Here is a 24849-nt window from a genome sequence, read left to right as displayed (position 1 = left end):
CATTCTAGGCAGATCTGTGATCCAGTCTAGTTCAGCTTTGGTCCAAGAGATGCTGCTTCAGATACCTGTAGAGCAAGGGTTCTCAAACTTTTTGGACCCTGGCCCACCCCACTCAATGCAGACCTTTCTCTGGACCACCAGCCAACTACATGATGGGTGCAGGAGGGGGTGAAGGTGCAGGGTCTGGCCAGGAGGTGGGGTGCAGGAGTGGGCTGAAACCGGGAGGTCTGGGTGGGAGGTTGGGTGTAGGAGCAGGCTTGGAGTGGGGGGGTCTGGCCAGAAGGCAGGGTGCAGGAGTGGGCTGAGTGTGGGGGGTCTGGGCAGGAGGTGGGGTGCAGGTGGGGGTGTGAGGTCTAAGCAGGAGTGATGGTGCAGGAGTAGAGTGAGGATGTGTGGTCTCAGTGTGAGGGGGGTGCATCAGGGGAATGGGGGTGCAAGGTCTGGGCATGAGGTGGATGGGGGTGCTTACATAGCTCCATGCCTCCCACCACTCCCAGGCACTGCCCCCTGCTGCTTCCATTTGACATGATTCCAGCCAATGGGAGCAGCAAGGAAAGCCTCCAGGCAAGCGGTTTCCTGCACTGCCATTTCCCCAGCCAGGGGGAGGGGGAGTGGCAGTGCGCAGAGCCACTTCCTTCCTCTGCAAGCTGGATCCGGCCCACAAGGCTCCCCGCTCCCCACCCCCGCATTGGGAAGCCGGCGCTGGTGCTCCAACCTTGTAGGGAGGTCTGTGGGGCTGCAGCACCAGCACAGCCTCCCCACTATGTGGGGGGAGCCCCAAGCCTGCGGCCCACCTGCAAGATTGTCACAGACCACTAGTGGTCCATGGACCACACTTTGAGAACTGCTGTTGCAGAGGTTCTTCAGCACCCGCCCAGGGCAGTCATGCCTGCTTACACGTGGCTAGGGAGAAAGACACTGAGGCTGGGAGCCCCAGCGGTCTAGGGGTGGGGGTGCTGGTAGAAACTCTGGAGAATTTTGGCATCAGTGTCAGGAAGCCGGTCGTGGTTCCTGGTGTCTTAGCCGGTGCTGGGAGGAAGCCGGATCTGCCCGGGGCAGAGGTAGCCAGGTATCCCCAGGGCTTGCACCTCCGCTGGCTGGGTCAGCCCTACCACACCGCTGCCTCGTTCAGCTCCTGGTTTGGATGCGAGAGGGGCCCGCTGTAGCTGCTATTGCTGGACAAGGAGAAAGGCGGGCTGGGGCCGCCGCTGAAGACCTCGCTGGGGATGGGGTGTAGCGAGCCGGGCAGCCCTGGCTCGGGGCTTGGGGTGTCGGGGTGCGAGATCATATCTGTGTACCTTTGGTTTTCAGAGGCATGGTGTCCAGGGAGCAGGGGCTCCAGGGGCCCCAAGGGCGTGGAGCCGGGCCCTGAGGTTGGAAGGTAGCTGGAGTCTGCGGGGGACTGGGCTTGCGAGGGAGGCCTGTGGGGGAAAAAATCGTAGTTCCCGCCTGGCCCGTAGTAGTCTCCTTGGTAATCTGGAGTGGGGGAGAGAGAGGAAGGTGAGGCAGAGGCCGGACACCAGCAGCGCAGGGTGCACGGGGACTGCCCTGAGCCGGAGAGCCTGGGGCTAGCAGCCCCTGGCCAGGCCGGCCTCCTACACGCAAGACCACACAACCCCCGAGGTACAGGTGGACGCCTCTGTACCCACAGTCGCACCTGCTGTCGCGCGCCCCTGCTGTCTAACGCACCCCCTAGGGAGGCAGTGCGTGCACAGCACTGCGCGCTCAGCATTGTGCCTGCTCAGGGATCTTGGCCTGTGGCTTTTGCTCCACCACGGAAGAGGGTCCCGTAACAGTGACTCTCAGATAGAGCTGGTGGCCCACATTTATTTTCTGGCTGCTTCTTTTACTGCCCCCTTCCCCCTAGTGTCAAAATGAAGCTGCCCGAATGACCCCAATAAAACCAGGAGGGGATCAGACACGTTACTCCACAATTAGACACATCAATTGCCCAATGGGCAAGCAGAGTCAGGGAGAGGCTGGACCCTCTCGCTTTCCTTCCAAACTCAGGAAAAAACCCCAACAGTCAACATAATTTTAATTGACCAAACATTTAAAAAAGAACTAAACAAGGTCCCTATAAAAATCCGCACGCGCAGCCTGAGGGAGCACACACTTTCTCTTTCCAGGAGGATTTTGGGGGGGGACAGATGTATGAAAAATGTCTTATGGAGCTGGCATGGAAGGAAAGAAATCAAGGATTTTCCCCCTTCAGCAATGGTAGGTTTGCAAGTGAGGGGTCATTTTGCTAAGCCCCAGGCTGGCCGGCTCACGCAGCAACCAAGCAGTCTGGCGACACCCAGCCAGCTAAGGAGTGATTGGCCCCCGCCTCCCTGCGCCTGTCGTGAAGGGGCCGAATTTTGAGGGGCCACATGCGGGAGGGGGAACGAGCTGACAATGGGGAGAAAACAAATAGCAAACACACGGGGGCCCGGCCTCTGTGATAGTGACCTTCCATATGCTCCAGGAGCTTGGAGGTAATTGGAACAAATGCCGTCTGAAAAAGGTACAAAAGGGTGCAGCTGGAGCTTTGTTCCTGGGAACACAAGCGGGGGAGCGGCGGGATTGAATGGGCGCAGGGCTTCTGTTCAGGCAGACAGCTTCATCACAATGTCTCTTTCTTACTTGCGGCAGGGGTGCAAACTTGGCCAAGGACCGGACGGAATCTCTAACAGGGGGATTAGAGGGGATCTCAACAAGCTGAGCTCACATTCAGGGCAAGGGAGGGAGGGTGTGTGCGGGGCTGGGGGGGTGGGGAAACCCTTCAAATAGATGCCACAGGAAGGATGGCAAAGTCATGGCAACCGCCCCTCACCTTCCCCTCCTACCCGCTGCCTTGGCCATCTCTCCTCAGTGTCTGCGAGGAGGACCAGTGACCCGGATCTCCGGGCCCATGAGCAGGGAGCGGGGGGGGGGGGGGGGGGGATGCAGGGAAAAGAGCCGGTGGGCTGGAAGGAAAGGGAAAGGAACCTAGAAGTGGAAAGGAAGAGGAAGGGGAAGAGGAAACGAAAGAACTTTGGGATTATGTCTAGGGAGGAGTATAAATCTATTGCTCGAGAATGCAGGGGAGTTCTCAGGAAGGCAAAAGCACAATTGGAATTGCAGCTAGCAAGGGATGTGAAAGGCACAGTAAACTTCCGATAATCCGGCACCTTTAGGACCCAGGGGGTGCCGGATTATCAGATTTGCTGGACTATCAGAAGGGGGGCCTACGATGCCACCCCAGACCCCTCATAGCCCCCCCTTCCGATAGTCCGGCTCTGCCCCAGACGTCCCTGATTCAGCCGCTGCTGGTCAGTTTCAGCAGCGGCTGAATTGGGGACGCCTGCAGCAGAGCAGCTGGAGTGCTGCGGGGTTGGTCTGGTAGCACCAACCCCTGGCGCGACAAGACCAACCCAGCAGCACCCCAGCTGCTCTTGGGGATGCCTGGGGCAGAGCAGCTGGGGCGCTGCCGGGTTGGTCTGGTAGCACCAACCCTTGGTGCTGCGAGACCAACCCGGCAGGACCCCAGCTGTTCTGTCCCAGGTGTACCCAAGTCAGCTGCTGCTGAAACTGATCAGTGGCTGACCCCAGGAAGCTGGGGCAGAGCAGCTTTGCCTCGGGCTTCCTGGAGTCAGCCGCTGGTCAGTTTCAGCAGCGGCTGAATCGGGGACAGCTGGGGTGCTGCTGGGTTAGTCCCGCAGCCCCAAGGGGCAGCGCTACAGGACCAACCCGGCAGCGCCCCAGCTGCTCTGCCCCCGGCTTCCCCGATTCAGCCACTGGTCAGTTTTAGCAGCAGCTGGACCATCGGAGTTTTACTGTAACAAGAAAGGTTTCTACAGGCATGTTAGCAATAAGAGGGTGATCAGAGAGGGTGTGGGGCCCTTACTGGATGAGGGAGGTAACCTAGGGACAGATGATGTGGGGAAAGCTGAAGTACTCAATGATTTCTTTGCCTCTGTCTTCGCGGACAAGGTCAGCTCCCAGACTAATGCACTAGGCAACGCAGTATGGGAAGGAGGTGGACAGCCCTTGGTGGGGAAAGAACAGGTCAGGAACTATTTAGAAAAGCTAAACATACACAAATCCATGGGTCCGGATTTAATGCAGCCGAGGGTACTGAGGGAGTTGGCAAGTGTCATTGTGGAGCCTTTGGCCATTATCTTTGAAAACTTGTGGAGATCGGGAGAGATCCCGGATGATTGGAAAAAGGCAAATGTAGTGCCCATCTTCAGAAAAGGGAAGAAGGACAAACCAGGGAACTACAGACCAGTCAGCCTCACCTCAGTCCCCAGAAAAATCATGGAAGGGATCCTTAAGGAATCCATTTTGAGGCACTTGGAAGAGGGGAAGGTGATCAGGAATAGTCAGCATGGATTCAGAAAGGGCAAGTCGTGCCTGACCAATCTGATTAGCTTCTATGATGAGGTAACTGGCTCTGTGGATATGGGAAAGTCAGTGGTTGTGATATACCTTGACTTCAGCAAAGCTTTTGATAAGGTCTCCCACAATATACTTGCCAGCAAGTTAAGGGAGTGTGACGGGGTGGGGCCCGCCTACCCCCCCCGAAACGGGCCCACCCCGCACTGACCCGGTGGTTGCCCTCTCGCTGCTGGGGGCCGCCCGACGCGAACTACGCGCATGCTGGCTGTGTAGCGCGGCCGCGCGTCTGGTGAGCGGCAGAACAGGAGACGTTGCGAGGCAACATCAGACGTAGTGCGTCAGAAAATGGGAGCTGGAAATGACGTCATGGGAGGGGGCGGGAGGGTATAAGAGGGGAGAACCAGGGGAAACGTGGGGAGGAGGGGGAAAGAGCGAGGAGGCGAAAGAGCACGGGAAGCATAGGGAGGCGCAGGTGGGGTGGAAGTAGCCCAGCGCAGGGCAAGGAGCCGGCGCACCGGCGGGTTTCGGGGGCAGACCCCCCCCCGGTGGGACAGAGCCCTGCGGCACTGTCCTTAGGGCCCTGGGCTGGGGTCTGGGAGTGAGGGTGGGCCCAGACCCCCCACCCCACATATCTCGGCTGAATAGAAGTGTGGACTGGTGACAATTACGCACTTGGAAAAGGGGCACGGTAGCACAAGAAAGAGGGGGTAGGACTGGAACCCCCACACGTGGTGGAGAATGTGGGTACGGGAAGCCCCGCGGGGGGCGGCTACAAAAAAAAAAGGGGGAGGGCAGGGGCGTTCTCTTTTTTTGTGTGTGGGTTCATTGTTTTGTTATGTGAGATTTGGAGGGGCGGGTCGCCGCGTCGGGAGGAGTATCCAGCCACACCCCAACCTGGAAGAGAGGAAAAGGAAAAGACTGACAGAGGACGCGGGGGAACGAGAGGACAGAGGGGTGGCATCAGCCCCCTCGGTCGAGCGGAATATGGAGGCAGCGGAGATGTTCAAGTGGTTAACCGAGAACCAGAGGCAGCAACATCAGCAGCAGACAGCCCTCCTCCAGCAACTCGCGGCCCAGCACCAGGACCAACAGAGGCAGCTCCTCACGGAGGTTGCGGAGCAGTATAAAGCTAACTAGGAACACTGGGTAAGACAATGGGGAGGGTTGGGAAGAGGGCAACCCCTAGGGCCGGGGGGTGATATGGCGGAAGGGGGTGCCCTTGCACAGCTACCGGTCCGCTTAGCCAAGATGGGGCCCCTCGATGACCCAGAGGCCTTCCTAGTGACTTTTGAGAGGGTGGCCACAGCCGCCAGGTGGCCAGAACAACACTGGGCAACGATCCTAGCTCCGTATCTGACAGGCCCGGCCCAGTTGGCCTACCGGAGTCTAGATCCCAGGGATGCCCTACATTACTTTAAGGTCAAAGAAGCGATATTGGACCAGCTGGGAGTGAACCCCGAGTCCTACTGGCAGCGGTTCAGGCAGGAGAAGTACCCCCACGGGGCTCGGCCCCGAGCGGTCGCTCAGAGGCTAAGGGAGGCCGGGTGGCGTTGGCTGGAACCGGAACAGCATACGGGTCCCCAGGTGGCTGAGAAGGTGGTGTTGGAGCAATTTGTAAACATTTTACCAGGAGAAAGTCAGCATTGGGTTCGCCGGCATCACCCCACCTCGTTAGGAGAGGCGGTGACCCTAGTAGAAGATTATATGGCCGCCGAGGGGAGTGAGGGGGGCAGTAGGGGACGGAAGGACCCCCATGGTAGGGGCGGGAGAGGCGCCGTACCGGTGACCCCCCGGCTCGGAGAGAGAGCGGGAGGCGGACCCCCCCCCAGTCCCATTAGGAACCACGGAAGATGACTAGCCCCCGTGTGGAATCGGCCAGTGGCAATCGAACCCGCTCCTCGACTGCCACCCCGAGAGGGACGCACAGACAACCCCACCCCGGCCCGAGGACCAGCCGGAGCATGCTATCAGTGTGGACAAGAGGGGCACTTCAAAAGAGACTGCCCCTTTATGGACTGCTCATACGGGAAGGTAATGAGTCAAGCGGCTACGGGGGAGGTAGGAGGTCAGGGGAAGATTTTACGGGAGGTTGAGGTGGAGGGCCGGCAAGTCACGGCCCTGGTAGATTCCGGGTGTGGGCAGACCTTAGTGAGGGCAGACCTGGTGGAAGAAGGGGGCCCGCGGGGACCCCCGGTCCACGTACAGTGTGTACACGGGCGCGTGGAGGCATACCCCACAGCCTGGGTGCACCTCAAAGATGGGGCCCAGGCCGGATGGATCTACGTAGCCCTCGTTCCAGGGTTAATATACCCCGTCCTGCTGGGGCGCGACTGGAAGGGATTTGAGCAGGCCCTACGGGAATGGCTGGGGCGGGAAGGAGGTAAGGTGGTATTAGCCGCCGACCCCGAGACGTCCGCCGGGGTCGCTGGGGATGGAGAGGTGGGTTCACCAGACTTTATGAGAGAACAGAGGGAGGATCCCTTACTGCAGCAGGCCTGGGACCAAGCCGCTAGAAATGCAGGGGAGGCAGAGAAACAGCGGATAGCGCAAATGTTTCCCCGATTTGAGATCCAGGGCGACCGGCTGTATAGAGTCACAGAGGAGAAGGAACCGGGGGAGGTTATCACCCAGCTATTAGTGCCGGCACAGCACCATCGGCAGCTACTAAGGTTGGCCCATAGTAATCCTTGGGCCGGGCACCTGGGATATGAAAAGACGATTAGCCGCCTCCTGCAGAGGTTCTACTGGCCCGGTATCTACCGAGCCACACGGGACTTCTGTGAATCTTGCCCGGAATGTCAGAAGGTCAGGCCCGGGCGGGTCCCGCAAGCACCCTTGGTGCCTCTCCCCGTAGTAGAGGTCCCCTTTCGAAGGATAGCAATGGACCTAGTGGGGCCTTTGGAACCCACAAAGAACCGGTGTTCATACATCTTAGTAGTGATAGACTATGCAACCCGCTACCCAGAAGCCGTGCCACTGCGGAACATCACTGCCTCGACGGTGGCGGAGGAACTGGTGAAGATATTTGCACGCGTGGGGTTGCCAGAAGAAATCCTGACCGACCAAGGGACGAATTTTACGTCCAACCTTATGAAGGAGCTATGCCGACTGTTCCGAGTCAGGGCGCTGAGGACGTCAGTGTACCATCCCCAGACGGATGGATTAGCGGAAAGATTCAATCGCACCCTCAAAGGTATGCTCAAGAAGTTTGCCCAGGAGGATCCCAGCGGGTGGGACCGAGCCCTCCCGGCCCTGATGTTTGCTGTCAGAGAAGTGCCACAGGCCTCTACTGGGTTCTCCCCGTTCGAACTTTTATATGGGCGCCAACCCAGGGGGATTTTGGACGTGGTTCGGGAGGCCTGGGAGGATCAGGTGACACAGACAACCGGGTCGGTGCCCTATATCCTCAAGTTGAGAGAGAGGTTACAGCGGGTGGGGGAGTTTGCCAAACAGAACCTCCTTGACGCACAGGAGCGACAGGCCCAGTATTACAACCGCAGGGCGAGGCTACGAGTTTTTCAGCCAGGGGATAGGGTGCTCCTGCTGTTGCCCGAGCAGTCATCTAAACTACTGGCCCGGTGTCAGGGGCCCTTCGAAATCGTTTGCAGGGTCGGGGAAGTGAACTATGAAGTACGAATGCCCGGTAGGAGGAAAACAACCAATATTTATCACGTGAACCTCCTAAAGGAATGGCGGGTGCAGGAGGGCTTAGTGGGGCTCGAGGGTGAGAGGGTGGCGAAGTTTCAGGTAGGAGGGGAGTTGACAGAGGCTCAGCAGGAGGAGATCCGTAGTCTTTTGAATGAGTTCCCACAGGTGCTGACGGATGTACCCGGATACACGAAAGCAGCGTGTCATCACATCCTGACCGAAGCCGGCTGTACAATCCGCCACCCGGTGCGGCCCCTGCCAAGGAAGCTGTGGCCGACAGTGCGGGAGGAGGTAGAGAAGATGTTGCAGTGGGGCGTAGTGGAAGAATCCCATAGCGCCTGGAGGAGCCCCATAGTGCTGGTTCCCAAGTCGGATGGGTCCGTCCGGTTCTGTATCGATTTCCGCAAGGTCAACGCGGTATCGCAATTTGATGCGTATCCCATGCCCCGCGTGGACGAGTTGTTGGAGCGGCTCGGGACAGCCAGGTATTTGTCTACCCTCGATCTAGCTAAAGGGTATTGGCAGATACCACTGTCGCCGGAATCACGGGAGAAGACGGCCTTTTCAACACCCTTCGGTCTTTACCAGTTTGTAAAGATGCCGTTCGGGCTTCAAGGCGCCGCAGCCACTTTTCAACGTCTGATGGACCGGGTGTTACGACCTCATGAAAACTATGCGGCCGCTTATATAGACGACATAGTGATCTATAGCCAGACCTGGCCTGAGCATGTAAAGCGGGTAAGGGCAGTTCTGACCTCATTACAGGAGGCGGGGCTAACAGCAAACCCGGCGAAGTGCCATTTTGGGCAGCAGGAGGTCTCCTATTTGGGGTATACGGTGGGCAAGGGTAAGATCCGCCCCCAGGTGGCGAAGGTCGAGGCCCTGCGAGACTATCCGGCACCGAATACCAAGCGGCAGGTGCGGCAATTTTTAGGGCTGGCTGGCTACTACCGCCGGTTCGTGCCGGACTTCGCTACGGTGGCCGCCCCATTGACAGACCTGACACGCGACGCGGCACCCAAGCGGGTAAGATGGGACCCCCGATGTGAGAAAGCCTTTAGGGAGCTGAAGCGTCACCTCACCCAGGCCCCGGTGTTGGCTCAGCCCGACTTCTCGAGGCCTTTTATTCTGCAAACGGACGCCTCGGAGGTGGGCCTCGGGGCAGTGCTCTCACAAGGGGAAGGTGGGGAGGAACACCCCATTGTGTATATCAGCCGCAAACTCCTGCCCAGGGAGCAGAATTATTCCACCATAGAAAAGGAAGCCTTGGCGGTAAAATGGGCCGTTAACTTATTGCGCTATTATCTCCTAGGTAACCCGTTCACGGTAGTGACTGACCATGCCCCGCTGCGGTGGCTCCAGGCCATGAAGGATTCCAATGCACGGATTATGCGCTGGTATCTGGCGTTACAGCCTTATCGATTCGAGATAAGCCACCGAGCGGGAAAATCCAACAGCAATGCAGATTTCTTTTCAAGAAATATGATGGCAGAGCACGGGAGCCAGAGGGGACAAGGACAGGACGTAAGGGGGGAGGTGTGTGACGGGGTGGGGCCCGCCTACCCCCCCCGAAACGGGCCCACCCCGCACTGACCCGGTGGTTGCCCTCTCGCTGCTGGGGGCCGCCCGACGCGAACTACGCGCATGCTGGCTGTGTAGCGCGGCCGCGCGTCTGGTGAGCGGCAGAACAGGAGACGTTGCGAGGCAACGTCAGACGTAGTGCGTCAGAAAATGGGAGCCGGAAATGACGTCATGGGAGGGGGTGGAGTCGACGGGGGCGGGAGGGTATAAGAGGGGAGAACCAGGGGAAACGTGGGGAGGAGGGGGAAAGAGCGAGGAGGCGAAAGAGCACGGGAAGCATAGGGAGGCGCAGGTGGGGTGGAAGTAGCCCAGCGCAGGGCAAGGAGCCGGCGCACCAGCGGGTTTCGGGGGCAGACCCCCCCCCCGGTGGGACAGAGCCCTGCGGCACTGTCCTTAGGGCCCTGGGCTGGGGTCTGGGAGTGAGGGTGGGCCCAGACCCCCCACCCCACATATCTCGGCTGAATAGAAGTGTGGACTGGTGACAATTACGCACTTGGAAAAGGGGCACGGTAGCACAAGAAAGAGGGGGTAGGACTGGAACCCCCACACGGAGTATGGATTGGATAAATGGACTGTAAGATGAATAGAAAGCTGGCTAGACTGTCAGGCCCAGCGGGTAGTGATCAATGGCTCGATGTCAGGTTGGAGGTCGGTGTCTAGTGGAGTGCCCCAGGATCTGTTTTGTTCAACAAAAGTGTAGAGTCCTGCACTTGGGACAGAAGAATCCCAAGTATTGTTACAGGCTGGGGACCGAATGGCTAAGTAGCAGTTCTGCAGAAAAGGACCTGGGGGTTACAGTGGATGAGAAGCTGGATATGAGTCAACAGTGTGTCCTTGTAGCCAAGAAGGCTAATGGCATATTAGGTTGCATTAAGAGGAGCATTGCCAGCAGATCCAGAGATTTCATTATTCCCCTTTATTTGGCTCTCATGAGGCCACATCTGGAGTATTGTGTCCAGTTCAGGGCCCCCCACTATAGAAAGGATGTGGACACATTGGAGAGGGTCCAGCGGAGGGTGACCAAAATGATTAGGGGGCTGGAGCATATGACTTATGAGGAGAGGCTGAGGGACTTGGGTCTGTTTAGTCTGCAGAAGCGAAGAGTGAGGGGGCATTTGATAGCAGCCTTCAACTTCCTGAAGGGAGGTTCCAAAGAGGATGGAGAGAGGCTGTTCTCAGTAGTGACAGATGGCAGAACAAGGAGCAATGGTCTCAAGTTGTGGTGGGAGAGGTCCAGGTTGGATATTAGGAAAAACTATTTCCCTAGGAGGGTGGTGAAGCACTGGAATGGGTTACCTAGGGAAGTAGTGGAGTCTCCATCCCTAGAGGTGTTTAAGTCTCGGCTTGACAAAGCCCTGGCCGGGTTGATTTAATTGGAATTGGTCCTGCCTTGGGCAGGGGGCTGGACTTGATGGACTTCTAAGGTCTCTTACAGCCCTAGGATTCTATGATTCTATGTCGCATTCCAACACCTGCCGTCCAGCAAGAATCCATTATAACCTACGGGTTGCGGCTGCCCTGCCCCCAGCTCCCTGCGCGAGTCGCAGCAGCCACTGCAATGAAATACCAACATCCCTGGCTTGGGTGCTGGGCAGCAGCCGCAGAGCCAGGGCAGCTCTCGGCGTGTCACATGCTTTGTGTAAAAACGACACTTCTTCTTAAACAACATCCCCAGTCTCTGTCGGGGCAGCCACGCACTTCATTGCTAGGGGAGGGACAGGAAGACAAGGGACTCCCCTGCTGCCTCCAAAACCAAACCGTCACAAAAAGAGCTGCAACGAGCTCTCTCCTTCTAGCCGCTGGCCAGGAGGCAGCCCCGGTGGGTTTCTCCTCTTGTCTGTGCTGCGGGTTCACAGGCCCAACTATGGGCCTAAATCCGGGGAGTTGATTCCTGGGAATAAACTTATACCCAGGCGACAAGTCCTATTGAGCCAGAATCTGGTGTTGGTTACACCAGAGTCTGGTGTGAGTCTGGATTCACACCAGGGCGTAACTAAGTTCAGAATCTGGCCCATGGCTGTGAACAGGAGTAAGGTAACCTAGACAGGACCATGCAACCGAGTAGCAAATTCACTCCCAGGAGCAAAGCTTGTGGGGCCGTGCCCTACAGTATGTCCCAGTGGAGATTCCCCACGGTGCCCCACTTGCTGTGAATGGCTCCTCGTGCAATCCAGAGTCAGGTAAAATTGTAGCGGGAGTCAGAACCTTTCCGTTCTCTCGGATTGCATCGGCGGCTGGCAAGAAGCGCAGGGGTGCGATCTAACCCTGAAGCGGGTCACTGTAGGAGGCAGAGATTCGGCCTTCCGCCGAGCCAGCCCTCAGCAGACCTCATTCCACAAGGAGTAACAGTTAATCCGAACTAAGGATTTAGTTCAGATTAACTTTAAACTGCTGCGTGTAGCTGCGGGCAGTTAGTTCAAACTAAGGGGGATTTAAAAATGGTGGCCGAACGGGAACATGCAAATAAAGCCCGGGATATTTAAATCCCGGGCTACATTTGCAACTCCGGTTGCCTGATTTTCCTACCTAGCTCAAATTAACGAGCTAGTGTAGACATACCCCTAGAGAAATACCAGCCCCTGACTTGCCTTGGCTGCGAAGCTGCGGAAGTGGGCCAAAGCAAGCTGTGCTGTACTACTTTGTCAGGGCTCAGAGACCTGCAATTTTACCTGACCCCAAAATTCCTCCCCTCTCCCCAGCCCAGCTAGGAAAAACAGTAACAATGAACTGAATCCTTTGGGGGGAAGAAATGGCGTGAAAGGTCGTTGAGACCCTTCCTTGCAGGCAGACGCCAGCTCACACAGAAGGCAAGCCGCGAGCTTGCTCTTTTGAAAAGACACAATGAAATACTACAAAATGCAAGAGTTAAAACTTTCGCGGCTTAATTTCTAAACATAGAATCATAGAATGATAGGACTGGAAGGGACCTCGAGAGGTCATCGAGTCCAGCCCCCCGCCCTCAAGGCAGGACCAAGCTCCGTCTACACCATCCCTGACAGATGTCTATCTAACCTGTTCTTAAATATCTCCAGAGAGGGAGATTCCACCACCTCCCTTGGCAATTTATTCCAATATTTGACCACCCTGACAGTTAGGAATTTTTTCCTAATGTCCAATCTAAACCTCCCCTGCTGCACTTTAAGCCCATTACTCCTTGTCCTGTCCTCAGAAACCAAGAGGAACAAATTTTCTCCTTCCTCCTTGTGACACCCTTTTAGATATTTGACATGGTCAAAGAAAGAATAAAGCAAGGAAATGAGAAAGAAAGAACAAATGAACAAAGGGAAAGCAAAAGAAAAAATCCAGAAAAAAGAAGAACAAAAAAGAAAAATGGAAGAATGAATGAAAGAATGAACAATGTTCAAATAAAAATGAACAAATGAGTGAGAAAGAAAAAGAAAGAAAGGCTGATTCCTCTAGTCTTAATTTGTTTGCTCTGGGATCTGTATTTGTTGTGTTTTTTACAATGTTTGAATACAAAGCGTGTTAGAGGGTCATCCAGGAAGTGATCCATAAAATGCTCATTACCTCCATAATAAGTGTAAGGGGTAGAACCCAACATTTCAGATTCATCCAGCCTGCCTCCCAGAGGGCGCATGCGCCGAGGACTCCTGAAGAAGGCATGCCTCCTGGCCCCCAGCGCGCTCAGCTGTTTCATTCTCCTCTCCTTGGACCTTCTATTTTGGAACCAAACCTGCAGGCAAATTAAACAACAAGAACGTGGTGACAACATCCACACCAACCCACAGCTCCCACCAGCTGTCTCCCAAGGCCCCATCAAGCCACATGGGCACTTTGCAAGACAACAATAACCAAGTTGATTCATTTGTTTTGATTTGCCTGCCTTTGGCCTGCCTCTTGCAATACGTGTTTGCCACTGGTCTCGGTTTCTAGATTAATCTACTATTATATTGATCGATCTCCGTAACAAAGGGGTACAGAGCTACTGTGGTGAACAGGCAGATCAGGAAGCTGGTGTTGTTAATAGGGTGCCAGCTAAGAGACTGTTTCCCTTCACTGATCGCACCAAGATGTTCCACATTTTTCCATCAGGATTTTCCAGATGAAGGCCGCAACATAGCACATCCTCCCCCTGCCAACTCCCGGTTGGCAAGCTCCCCGAAGATCCACTTTTCTGTTCTTTGGACCAGCTTCTGACTGGACACTTTACAAGAGGCTGGCGAAGAGTTTCTGAAGAAAAATGAGGAGAAACTTTCAACTGGGGGATTAAACTCTGCAGTTTAGCCAATGAAGCAAATTGGCTGGCTTTGAATTAAAAAGAAAAGGAAAGATGGGAATGAACTCCCAGAACCATCCAGGGGTGAAGGGTTTTTGCTCACCCTTGGAGAGCTTTATAACAAAGTATGTTTCCTACTCCCCCCTCCTCTAAATCCTAGAAGACATGTTCATAAAGGGAACTAGAGAGACTTTTCAAACTACAAACTATTGTGGGAGTGCCTGTTTTCCTAATCTAGCCATCCATCCATTGACAGAAACCTAGAGCAATACAGAATTCATAGAGACAGATAGAAATACATAGCAATAAATAACACAGATATGTGAATATGTATAGCGTCTGATGCTACGGGGGGGTGTGAAAAAGAAAGGAAATCTTGGGTGTTCTCCCATCTTGCAGATTACATAGATGAACTACAGAACATTTCATTCCTCCCTTTTGTTTGGTCTAGAACAATTTTTTTCACACACTCGCCTAGCACAGCAAAAACATGTTTGAATATATGACGTCAGTAGTAACAAAAGACCTGAACATACTTCTCTGTTTCATCCCAATCTATTTTTCTGGATTGGGAATTATTTCTATCCCCCTCCCCAATTTCCTCGTTAACATGCAAGTGCAGATTCTCTTAACCAACAGCGTGCATATGTCTCGTTGCAAAATGTCAAGATAGAAGCAACTCTCAGTTTCACCGGTTTAAAGAACTGAGGTTAATTTCTTCTCTTGACGCCCTTTGCTTTAAAAGTTTTTTTTTTTTAACTTTAAATTTATGATTCATGAAAAAACATTTTTGAGGCCACACTCTAAACTTTCTTCCACTCACTGGCTCAGTCTGAAAGTCCCACCAGGCAAGTACAGGATAAAGAGATTGCAGAAGAGCACTGAGAAGGCTTAGAACAGTGTTTCTTAAACTGTGTTCCGTGGCACACCGGTGTGTCGTGAGGCAGTTGGAGGTGTGCCGTGGAGAACCAAAATGGCCACCCTTACACCCTTAAAGGGGCAGGCGACCTTTTCTTTTTTTTGCTCAACAAAAAATCTCTGGTGTTCCTCATAAAAAAAATTATTGTTTGGTGTTCCTCAGTCTTAAAAAGTTTAAGAAACACTGGCTTAGAACAAGAAAGCAGGAAACTGAAGGAAAGATGAGGGTACTGCATTAGGCTGATGCCATGTTTTTAAGAACTTCTTGCTCATCAGGTGCAGGTTGGAGATGTAATAAGCCATTGTGGTGGGTTTGGCAGCCAGCATCATATACAGCACATAGGCCAGGTGTCTAGTGGAGGTGTCTTGGTGATGTTTTTGTTCTTGGTTAGCGTGGGCTCTGTTGCCATTGGATTCAGCTCCTACTGAAGTCAACCGGAGCCTTTTCATTGACCTCAATAGGAGCTGAGACAAGTTCTTTAGGGAACTGGAATCTGATACAAAGCTAGCTGAAATCAATGGGATCTTTCCACTTTGGGTAACTCACAGCACCGCGCAAACTGCGTGGGGGGGGGGGAGGGGGAGAATCAAAGGGCCCTGAAGAAAGTTGAGGGTCACCACTCCAGGGCTGGGCTGGTCAGCGCTTCTTCACATCAATTCCCGCTTGTGTGAGGGCCAGAGCCAAAGGGCTGGAGCTTTTCCATCAAGTTCAGTGGGCTTTGGATGAGGCACTAGGCAGGCACATCAGTACTTGAGACTGAGTGCTAGCTATCGCCTGAGGACTCTCCAGATGAAGAAAACAATTCTATCACTAGAGAGCTTTCAGCACAAACACCCTGAGCCTCCTCCTCCTCTTTATTAGCAACGGAGGCCAATTAGGATCACTGCTAAAATAATTCTGACAATAGGAAATAGTCCTCTTGCTTAGGAGAGAGGAACCTTGCAGTCTCCACATCACAACATAAAGAAGGACAGAAGGGACCAATGGACTGAGCAGTGGCGAGGACTGAGGAGTCCAGGTTGGAGACTCAGCTCTACCACGAGCCATATGGGTGAACTTGAGCAATTCGCTTCACGGCTTTCAGCCTCGGTTTCCCCATCTGTAAAATGGAGCTAAACACGCGCATTTCCTTTGTAAAGACTTACAAAGGGGGTAATTCTCATTCTTACAAAGGGGAAATCTTCCTAGCAACGACCTACTTGGTCTCTCCTTGGATTTTATGCCAATTTCCTCCGGCACTTTTAGCTGCTGCCAGATTTCTCTAAATGGCAGAATTTTCTCTCCTCTCCCTCCCTAGCTTCTCACAGCCCACGGTTCCCCTGACGTCATACTGCTGAGTTTGGGACGTCACAGTCATCTCCATAGCGACAGGCTGCCATGTAGCAGAATTAGGCGGCTGGGAGTTGCAACCCAATGGATCCAAAATGGAGAAGAGAGGGAAGCAGGGGTGACTAGTGCTCTCCCCGCCTGCTTAAGCAGATGGTGATATTGTGGGAGGTCACTAGTCCCTGATCCTTTCTTCTGTTCTCTGCTATGGCACCCATTGCCACTGAGCTTTCCTGTACCTGGATCACTCGCATGTTGAGCCCTGTCTCCTGTGCCAGCTGTTCCCGGATATGCCTGGTAGGTTTGGGGGTAGCAGCAAAAGCAGCCTTGAGAGTCTCCAGCTGCTTGGCTTTAATTGTAGTCCGAGGTCCTCTTCTCTTGGTGCCCGAGTTCTGTTCCTCGTTTTCGTTGTTGGTGGTCTCTTTGTCCGAGGAGGTGGAGTTGTCCGTTTCCTTTGTATCATCCTGCATGGGATCCTGGAGATCCGGGGACAAACTTCTGTCTGTACAGGAGGACACTGCAAGGGAGAGGCAGACAGGAGAGGGATGGCTCTGAGCTGAGCTGGGATCCCCACCCCACTGTCCCACGCGCTGCTTTCTGGAGGCCAGATCTGCCCCCGCCCCCAGCTTTCTGCGCTAGGGGAACACGAATCAATCACTCCCAAAGAACACAACGAAGAGTTAATGAGGGGGTCAGAATTAGCAGCAAAATGGGCTTATCGGTCTGTGTGGCAGCAGGGGCGCAAAACACCTCTGGCCTTTTGTGTCGCTGGAGCAGGAAGAGGGTGCGACTCCGGTGTAAAACCTCTGGCTTTGGTGGAGTCGCATGGGATTTACACCAGGGTGACTGGCTCCGGATGGCAGTTTTGCACCGCACTGGCAGAGAGGGAGCTGTCCCAGGCTCCCACTCTGGGGAAGGAAGCGCTTTCATTTGGGTCAGCTTGAGAGTTTTCCTATCAGACACAAAGGTGGGAACCGGAACCACTGACCGCCACAAAGCTAGGGACCGCCTTGGCCCTGCCTCACCCCGCCCCCAGATCCAGCGAATCCCTGGCCTTGGGATCGGAAATCCGTCGGCTGCCTGACCCCTTTTCTCCCCGCAGCAGGCCCCTAATGTGAAACTCACGGGGTAACCTCCGCTCACTTGGCCCAGAGCAGCAACCCAAGGGAGCCTCCTGGCAAGATCTATTTGCGGGTGCTGAAAGAGCCCAACCCTGCCATTCTGATGCAGAGACAGCGGCCAAGGAAGTTCAATGGGAATTTTACCTCTGCCTAAAGAGGCAAGGATCGGGTCCGCTGCTTGTACATGCCACGTGCAGACATAGCACAAACAGACAAATATTGGGGTCTGGGGTATTGTCTCCATTAGGGTTTATGAAGGGCTCTGATGCCACAGGGATGGGGGGGAGGGAGGAAGGAATTCTGAGTGTTTGTGTGTGATGAAAGGCACGAAGATGATCTGTGGAGGAAGAAGGTGAAAGGTCTCAGAGGCTGCAGCCTTTACTCATGCTGTTAGCCCCAGGGGTGAGAAGGGATCGTTCCCCTGACTTGGAAGCTTGGGGCCTTGTCTGGATTCTCTTCGCACATAAGAAATCTGGGAGAAATATCCAGGCCTTGTTGGGCAGGGGAGTAATTAGATCTCAGAGATCTCAGGGGAAGGTGGTGGTGTTAGCCCAAATCAACCAGGAACCGGAGAAACATCTGTCCCCCTCCCACCTCCCCCTTCCCAGTCTGGTCACATGTTTACAGCTGGGCCTATACATGGCAACGTTCACTTTCCCCCAGCACCTGATAAATGTAAAGTAATGTGCATTGGAAAAATAATCCCAACTATACATACACTATGATGGGGACTAATTTGGCTACAACTACTCAAGAGAGAGATCTTGGAGTCATTGTGGATAGTTCTCTGAAAACATCCACTCAATGCGCAGCGGCAGTCAGAAAAGCAAATAGAATGTTAGGAATCATTAAAAACGGGATAGAGAATAAAACAGAAAATACCATAATGCCTCTATATAAAACCACAGTACACCACATCTTGAATACTATGAACAGATGTAGTCACCTTATCTCAAAAAAGATATCTTGGCACTGGAAAAGGTTCAGAAAAGGTCAACAAAAATGATTAGGGGTTTGGAACGGGTCCCATATGAAGAGAGAGAAAAAAAAACTTGGACTTTTCAGCTTAGCAAAGAGGAGACTAAGGGGGGATATGATTGAGGTCTATAAAATCATGACTGTGTGGAGAAAGTGAATAAGGAAAAGTTATTTACTTGTTCCCACAATATAAGAACTAGGGATCACCAAAGGGAAATAAGAACAACCCAGGAAACTACAGACCAGTCAGTTTTACTTCTGTGCCAGGGAAGATAATGGAGCAAGTAATTAAGGAAATCATCTGTAAACACTTGGAAGGTGGCAAGGTGATAGGGAACAGCCAGCATGGATTTGTAAAGAACAAATCATGTCAAACCAATCTGATAGCTTTCTTTGATAGGATAACGAGTCTTGCGGATAATGGAGAAGCGGTGGATGTCAGATACCTAGACTTTACTAAGGCATTTGAGAAGGTCTTGCATGATCTTCTTATCAATAAACTAGGGAAATACAACTTAGATGGGGCTACTATAAGGTGGGTGCGTAACTGGCTGGATAACCGTACTCAGAGAGTAGTTATTAATGGTCCACAATCCTGCTGGAAAGGTATAACAAGTGGGGTTCCGCAGGGGTCTGTTTTGGGACCGGCTCTGTTCAATATCTTCATCAACGATTTAGATATTGGCATAGAAAGTACACTTATTAAGTTTGCAGATGATACCAAGCTGGGAGGGGTTGCGACTAATCTGAAGGATAGGGTCATAATTCAAAATGATCTGGACGAACTGGAGAAATGGTCTGAGGTAAATAGGATGAAGTTTAATAAGGACAAATGCAAAGTGCTCCACTTAGGAAGGAACAATCAGTTTCACACATACAGAATGGGAAGTGACTGTCTGGGAAGGAGTACGGCAGAAAGGGATCTAGGGGTTATAGTGGACCACAAGCTGAATATGAGTCAGCAGTGTGATGCTGTTGCAAAAAAAGAAAACATGATTCTGGGATGCATTAACAGGTGTGTTGTGAGCAAGACACGAGAAGTCATTCTTCCGCTCTACTCTGCGCTGACTAGGCCTCAGTTGGAGTATTGTGTCCAGTTCTGAGCACCACATTTCAAGAAAGATGTGGAGAAATTGGAGAGGGTCCAGAGAAGAGCAACAAGAATGATTAAAGGTCTAGAGAACATGATCTATGAAGGAAGACTGAAAGAATTGGGCTTGTTTAGTTTGGAAAAGAGAAGATTGAGGGGGAACATGATAGCAGTTTTCAGGTTTCTAAAAGGGTGTCATAAGGAGGAGGGAGAAAAAATGTTCTTTTTGGCCTCTGAGGATAGAACAAGAAGCAAGGGGCTTAAACTGCAGCAAGGGAGGTTTAGTTTGGACATTAGGAAAAACTTCCTAACTGTCAGGGTGGTTAAACACTGGAATAAATTACCCAGGGAGGTTGTGGAATCTCCATCTCTGGAGATATTTAAGGGTAGATTGGATAAATGTCTATCAGGCATGGTCTACAGTACTGGGTCCTGCCATGAGGGCAGGGGACTGGACTCAATGACCTCTCGAAGTCCCTTCCAGTCCTAGTACTCTGATTCTATTAAATGAAATTAATAGGCAGCAGGTTTAAAACAAAGAAAAGGAAGTTTTTCTTCACTCAGCACAGTCAACCTGAGGAACTCCTTGCCAGAGGATGTGGTGAAGGCTAGGACTATAACAGGGTTCAAAAAAGAGCTAGACAGATTCATGGAGGTTAGGTCCATCAATGGCTATTAGCCAGGATGGGTAGGAATGGTGTCCCTAGCCTGTGTTGGTCTGAAAATGGATGACAGGAGAGGGATCACATGAGGGTTACCTGTTGTGTTCCCTCCCTCTGGGGCACCTGGCATTGGCCACTGTCGGCAGACAGGACACTGGGCTGGATGGACCTTTGGTCTGACCCAGTATGGCTGTTCTTATGTTCACCTGCTGAATGTGGGGCCTGGATTATTAAAAAATGGAAAAATCTGTTCTTTTCCCACTTCCAATCCTGTCTCTGACCCTGCATCCTCTCCACCAGCTCCTCTTTTCCCCTTCCCAGCACAGCCTTTAGTCCACTTCTCCACTTCAGATGAAAGAAGGTTTCATCTGAAGAAGTGGGTTGTACTCACAAAAGCTCATGATACCATCTACAATACATGTTTCGTTAACCTCAGTCTAGCAAAAACTTTAAAAACAACAAAGTCATGGAGCACCTTAGAGACTGTTTTCAAATCACCGTCCCCGTATGCTTATAAGGTGCACCAGCCCTAGGCCTCTGCAGGCCACACAGGGTCAGAGCCTGCTGGCCTGGGGCTGATGCTCCATACCTGAGTTGAGGCTGCCTTCCTTTAAGCTGGGCGAGTTCAAATAGTCCTCTTTGCAAACAAATTTGCTTTCATTTATAATATAAAGTTCCTCTCCCGTGGAGAGCTGCTTGTTGCAAACCATGCAGGTGAAACAGTTCAGGTGAAAGACTTTGCTTCGGGCTTTGCGGACGAGGTCACTCGGAGAGATGCCTTGGGAACAGCCTGCGCATTTGGTACCGAACCTCCTGAACAGTAGCGAGAGAGAGAGAGAGAAGGGAGGGTGATAACACAGAAGGGACTACCCGGGCACTTAGTGGCCTGGCCTGAGTGTCATCCCCCCTCCCCCCTGCCACCGGCCACCTATAACTGCATCACACCCAACCGCAGGCATCTTGGCAGAGAGGGTGGATGGTGGAGATGAGGCGATTAAAGCAATTGCCCTGGGTTCCGATATCCCAAGGAAAGCAGATTTGGATGCCAGCAAAACGCGTGCATAAAACTATTCCTCTTGTGGCGGATTTGGTCTCCAGCAACACACGCCTCGAGCAGGCGAAGAGAGGGCTCAATTTACATGAGAATTATCTCCTAGCCCTGAGTGCCCTTGTTTGACTCCCTAGACATGGACACCCCACCCCCACTTTAACAGGTCTGTCTCCATGGGAAATATTCTGGGGTGTCTGTTTTGTTTGGTTGGCGAGTGAAATCCCTCCCCCAGCTCTGGCAGGTAGCTGGCTTTCCCGACCCACCGCTTTCATTCAATCCTTGCCAGCGCAGAGGCAGGGAGCAATTCTTCTCTCTGGGGCACACAGGGGCAAACCCCAATGGGGAAGGGGCAATTTGCTGAGCTGTGTTTTGGGGGCAGATTGATTGCAGCTCAGAATAAGGTGTGGGGAGTGGGTCGGGTTTCTCTGTATGCGTCGGAATGCGTGGGTTTCAGATGGGCTGCTTTAAGAAGCAGCCATTATTTGGCATCAGTATAAGCATCCGCTTTGGTTTTGGATACCACACTGCGTCCACCAGAAATCTGCAGCACATTTGCATCCTTTTTTCAGGCTGCATTTCGGGAGGACACAGGAGGTAACCAATGGATCTTCCTATACAGTCATAATTCTGATGAATATTCCTCTTCTCTTAAACAATATCACATTTCGGTTAGTAAATATCCACTGGGGACACTTCTGTTGTTAGAGGGGTGGTTAGTTACAAAAGAGAAACACAGATGGCTGCTTATTGAATTCAAAATGGGACAGGGGATCTAGCTAACATTTGAGGCTCCTAAAAATTGTGTCCCCTTTTCCTGTGAAAACAAGCCATGAACCGATGCTGAGAATGGGTCTAGTTTTGATCTCCCTTTGTTCTGTATTCCAGACCCCCCCCCTTTTTTTTGTATTGCAAAAACAGGGTTTTTTTTCCCCTAGGGAATGATCACTACCAAGCAGCAGAATCGTACCTGTTCTTTAAAGCAGGTAATTTAGTTTCCACTTTGAGGTGTTGATTCTGCCTCCAGAGAGATTTGAGGGCGCTTGTGGAAGCGGAATGTGCGGAGCGGGGATAAGGGAGAAATAAAACTGGGGTTTTTCTTCCTTGTTTCAACACAACTTCTAAGAGCTTCACTTTCCATGACGTTGATTTAGTGAAAGCATTAGAAGTCATAAGTCATTTTTTGGTCTTATCCTGGAGCATAATTGGCTCATCTGCACCTTATCAAAAATCATTAAAGGCATTTAAGGAGTTGCAGCATGAGGGGTGCTGAATGCATAGGGGCTATTAAAAGTAGTTTACATGTGTAAAGGCGAGTGTGACACTTAACCTATTCAAATTCACCTTTATTAGGGCCTATACGACTAGGAAAGCTGCCTTCTCCCCCCACTCTATATTAATCATCCCCCGAGCTTTTCACCCTTTAGCTAAACAAATGACCACATTTACCTCAATTGCAGCCAGAAACAAAAGGCCAAGCGATATTTAGGGCGATTTTACATTTTCAATGAGTTCATTTGTTGGTTTAAAAGAAGAAGGGGAGGAGGGGGAACAAGTCTGTTCTGTGCTCACACAGCCAATTAGATCACAAAGCTTTGCTCCTAAGCCCAGCAAGGAACTTTACTGGTGCTTTTTAGAATTCCCAGCCCAGGCTGGAACATTGGGGCAAAGGAGTTTGGGAGCATCCCCCCGATATTCCGCTCTCTGCCAACCTCTTCCCACCGCACATTAGTTCGAATTGATTCTAACTGAGGCTCTGCCTCTCCTCAAGACAAGTCTTGTTACTTTTAAAGCCAGGGGCCTTAGAACATTAGGCTTTTATTTCTGAGATGTCGTGTTCCTCTCAACCCCAGAATGCATTTTAAAAAGTAACCCACAAACCGTTGCCTTCTCTCCTGGCATAGGATCAGCTCGGATCTGGCTCAACTTTGTGCATAAATCCACATATAAAAACATAGAAATCGGGTTACACAGCGAACAAGGCGCCTGACGTTTTCCTAGTTCTAGGATCTTAACTCTCGCGCAGTAAACGCCGAGGAATCTCGCAAAAAAGGGGGACATTGACAATAGGTACAACCGATGCCTGCGGATTGTAAAAGTCACTTTAAACCGAACTGGTGTGCGGTTAATAAAGAGATTCCCGCCTCTTCCCCCCCCCCCCCCCCCCAGGAACATATAGGGCTCCTTTTGGGAGTGTGAATGGAATATCTGACAGCGAGAGATGGAGAGGACTACAGAAATGCGCCAATTACGGAAAGCTACTAGGACGCTAGGACAAGCACAGAAGTAGGGTATCGCTGTGCTAGCCAAGCAGCTGGGGAAGGGGTTCGCCTCCTTCTTAGGGAACTTACCAGAAAAAGTCGTTTTTGCAGTAAAGCTTGCCTTCCCTTGAGAAGCATTTCTCCGTCAGGTTGCACTTGCATTCGCAGCACTGGACACACTTAATGTGCCAGGCCCTGTCCAACACGTTCAGCAGAAACCTGTCCAAAATGGGCCTCTCGCAGCCTGCACAATGCACCATCATGACCTCGGCCGAGGAAGGCGAGACAACCCGAATGACACAGGGTGCAGCCCCCCACCCGGCGGCCGAAAGCGATTGCAAGGGTGGAAAAACGGAGAACACTTTCAGCTTCCTTCCTTCTTCTCCTGGGAGTCCTGGGGGCAGGCAAAAAGTGTTGTGTGGACTTTCCAGACTGCCGCCACCGAGGCAGATGCTTCTCTTTCTCCTGCTCCCCACCTCTTCCAGCAGGTTCAGTCGGGGGAAGCGAAGCAAAGATATCCTGGAGGGATGACTTTCTCGGCACCTTTCAGTGTAGGCGCATCTCGGCCTGCAGTAGCCCCAGCCAGCGCCTGTGTGGAAGCAGCCAGTCCACGAAAAGGCTTAATAATCAAACACAAGAATAACCACCTCAACAAAGCCGGGAGCCCCCAGTTCCTCCGTGCAGATGGCTGGTTGGGACTTTTCTCCACTTTCACGCTGTTCCCATCTTCAGCTTTGTCTCCCAGTTTAGTAATTCGCGCATCCTTATTCAGATTTGGTGACGTCCCGCAGAACATAGGGAGGCCGAGGGCCAATGAGAAGGCGGTGGCCATGGCAACCTCTTAATTTATAGCACATCTAAATTGGCTCCAGCCTTGCGCTTGGCACAGAGGGGGGAAAAAACAAGGCACCACTATTGTTGAGTAGTAGGTTTTACCTGGTGCGGGGGCTAAGTAAGTATTTACCTTTATTTTGTTTGCAGGGGCGGGTGGGTGCAGATTTAAATTATTTTTGCAGTTTGGGGGTAATGTTTTATCTTTCTCTTCTTGGGGCAATGGGGGGGGGCGGGAGGGAATGAGACCTCGGGGAGGTCACTGCACCTGCAAAACAAGCTCTGGTTTGCCTCACTGTCAACAGAAAGCAGCGAATGGCCTCTTTGCATAAGTAGAAAAGGTGGAAATTCTTGCTCTTTTGTCAAGCGGTCTCCATGCATCCAAATGAAAAAAGAGAAAAGCTGAAGGACCCCCGATCTGGGGGTAGTTAGGCCAGTAGCATGCTGAGAGGAGTGCCCCCAGGAGAAGGCAAGTTCGGACAATGTCTTGGGATAAAAAGTTATCTGTTTTGTACTTCTCAGATATGAAGGCAATTGATCCCCTAGCGAGCTAGCTGGCCTTTGTTATACAGACGGGGGGGGAGGAGGGTTTACAGAATGCATCTTTAAAACTAGAGTCAATATGAGAAGGATGGGAGGAGAATCAGGAAAGCAAAACCCCTTTGGAAAGAGAGAGAGAGAGACGTGTTGTTCTTGTGCTATTGTACATGATTTTTCTCTTTAATTTCAGGTCCTGCGGACTTTTAAATTACCCAGTCACTTTGTGCGCAAGGTGATGACTCGAA

General features: G+C 52.3%; 1 protein-coding gene across 1 annotated transcript; it reads right to left on the bottom strand.

The window, feature by feature from the left end:
- Positions 1-1108: 1108 nt before the first annotated feature.
- On the bottom strand, positions 1109-23496 carry LOC142825148 (LIM/homeobox protein Lhx5-like). The gene is made up of 5 exons (XM_075916873.1): positions 23324-23496; positions 20514-20737; positions 16313-16590; positions 13120-13285; positions 1109-1476 (listed from the first exon to the last, which is right to left on the bottom strand). The coding sequence occupies exons 1-5, from the start codon at positions 23494-23496 to the stop codon at positions 1109-1111; spliced, it is 1209 nt and encodes a 402-aa protein (XP_075772988.1).
- Between the last annotated feature and the right edge of the window lie 1353 nt (positions 23497-24849).

Source organism: Pelodiscus sinensis, unplaced genomic scaffold (genome assembly GCF_049634645.1).
Source record: "Pelodiscus sinensis isolate JC-2024 unplaced genomic scaffold, ASM4963464v1 ctg36, whole genome shotgun sequence".
Classification (NCBI taxonomy): Eukaryota; Metazoa; Chordata; order Testudines; family Trionychidae; genus Pelodiscus; species Pelodiscus sinensis.
Note: the sequence above shows the minus strand (reverse complement) of the source record. Positions and strands in the feature narration are given on the sequence as shown.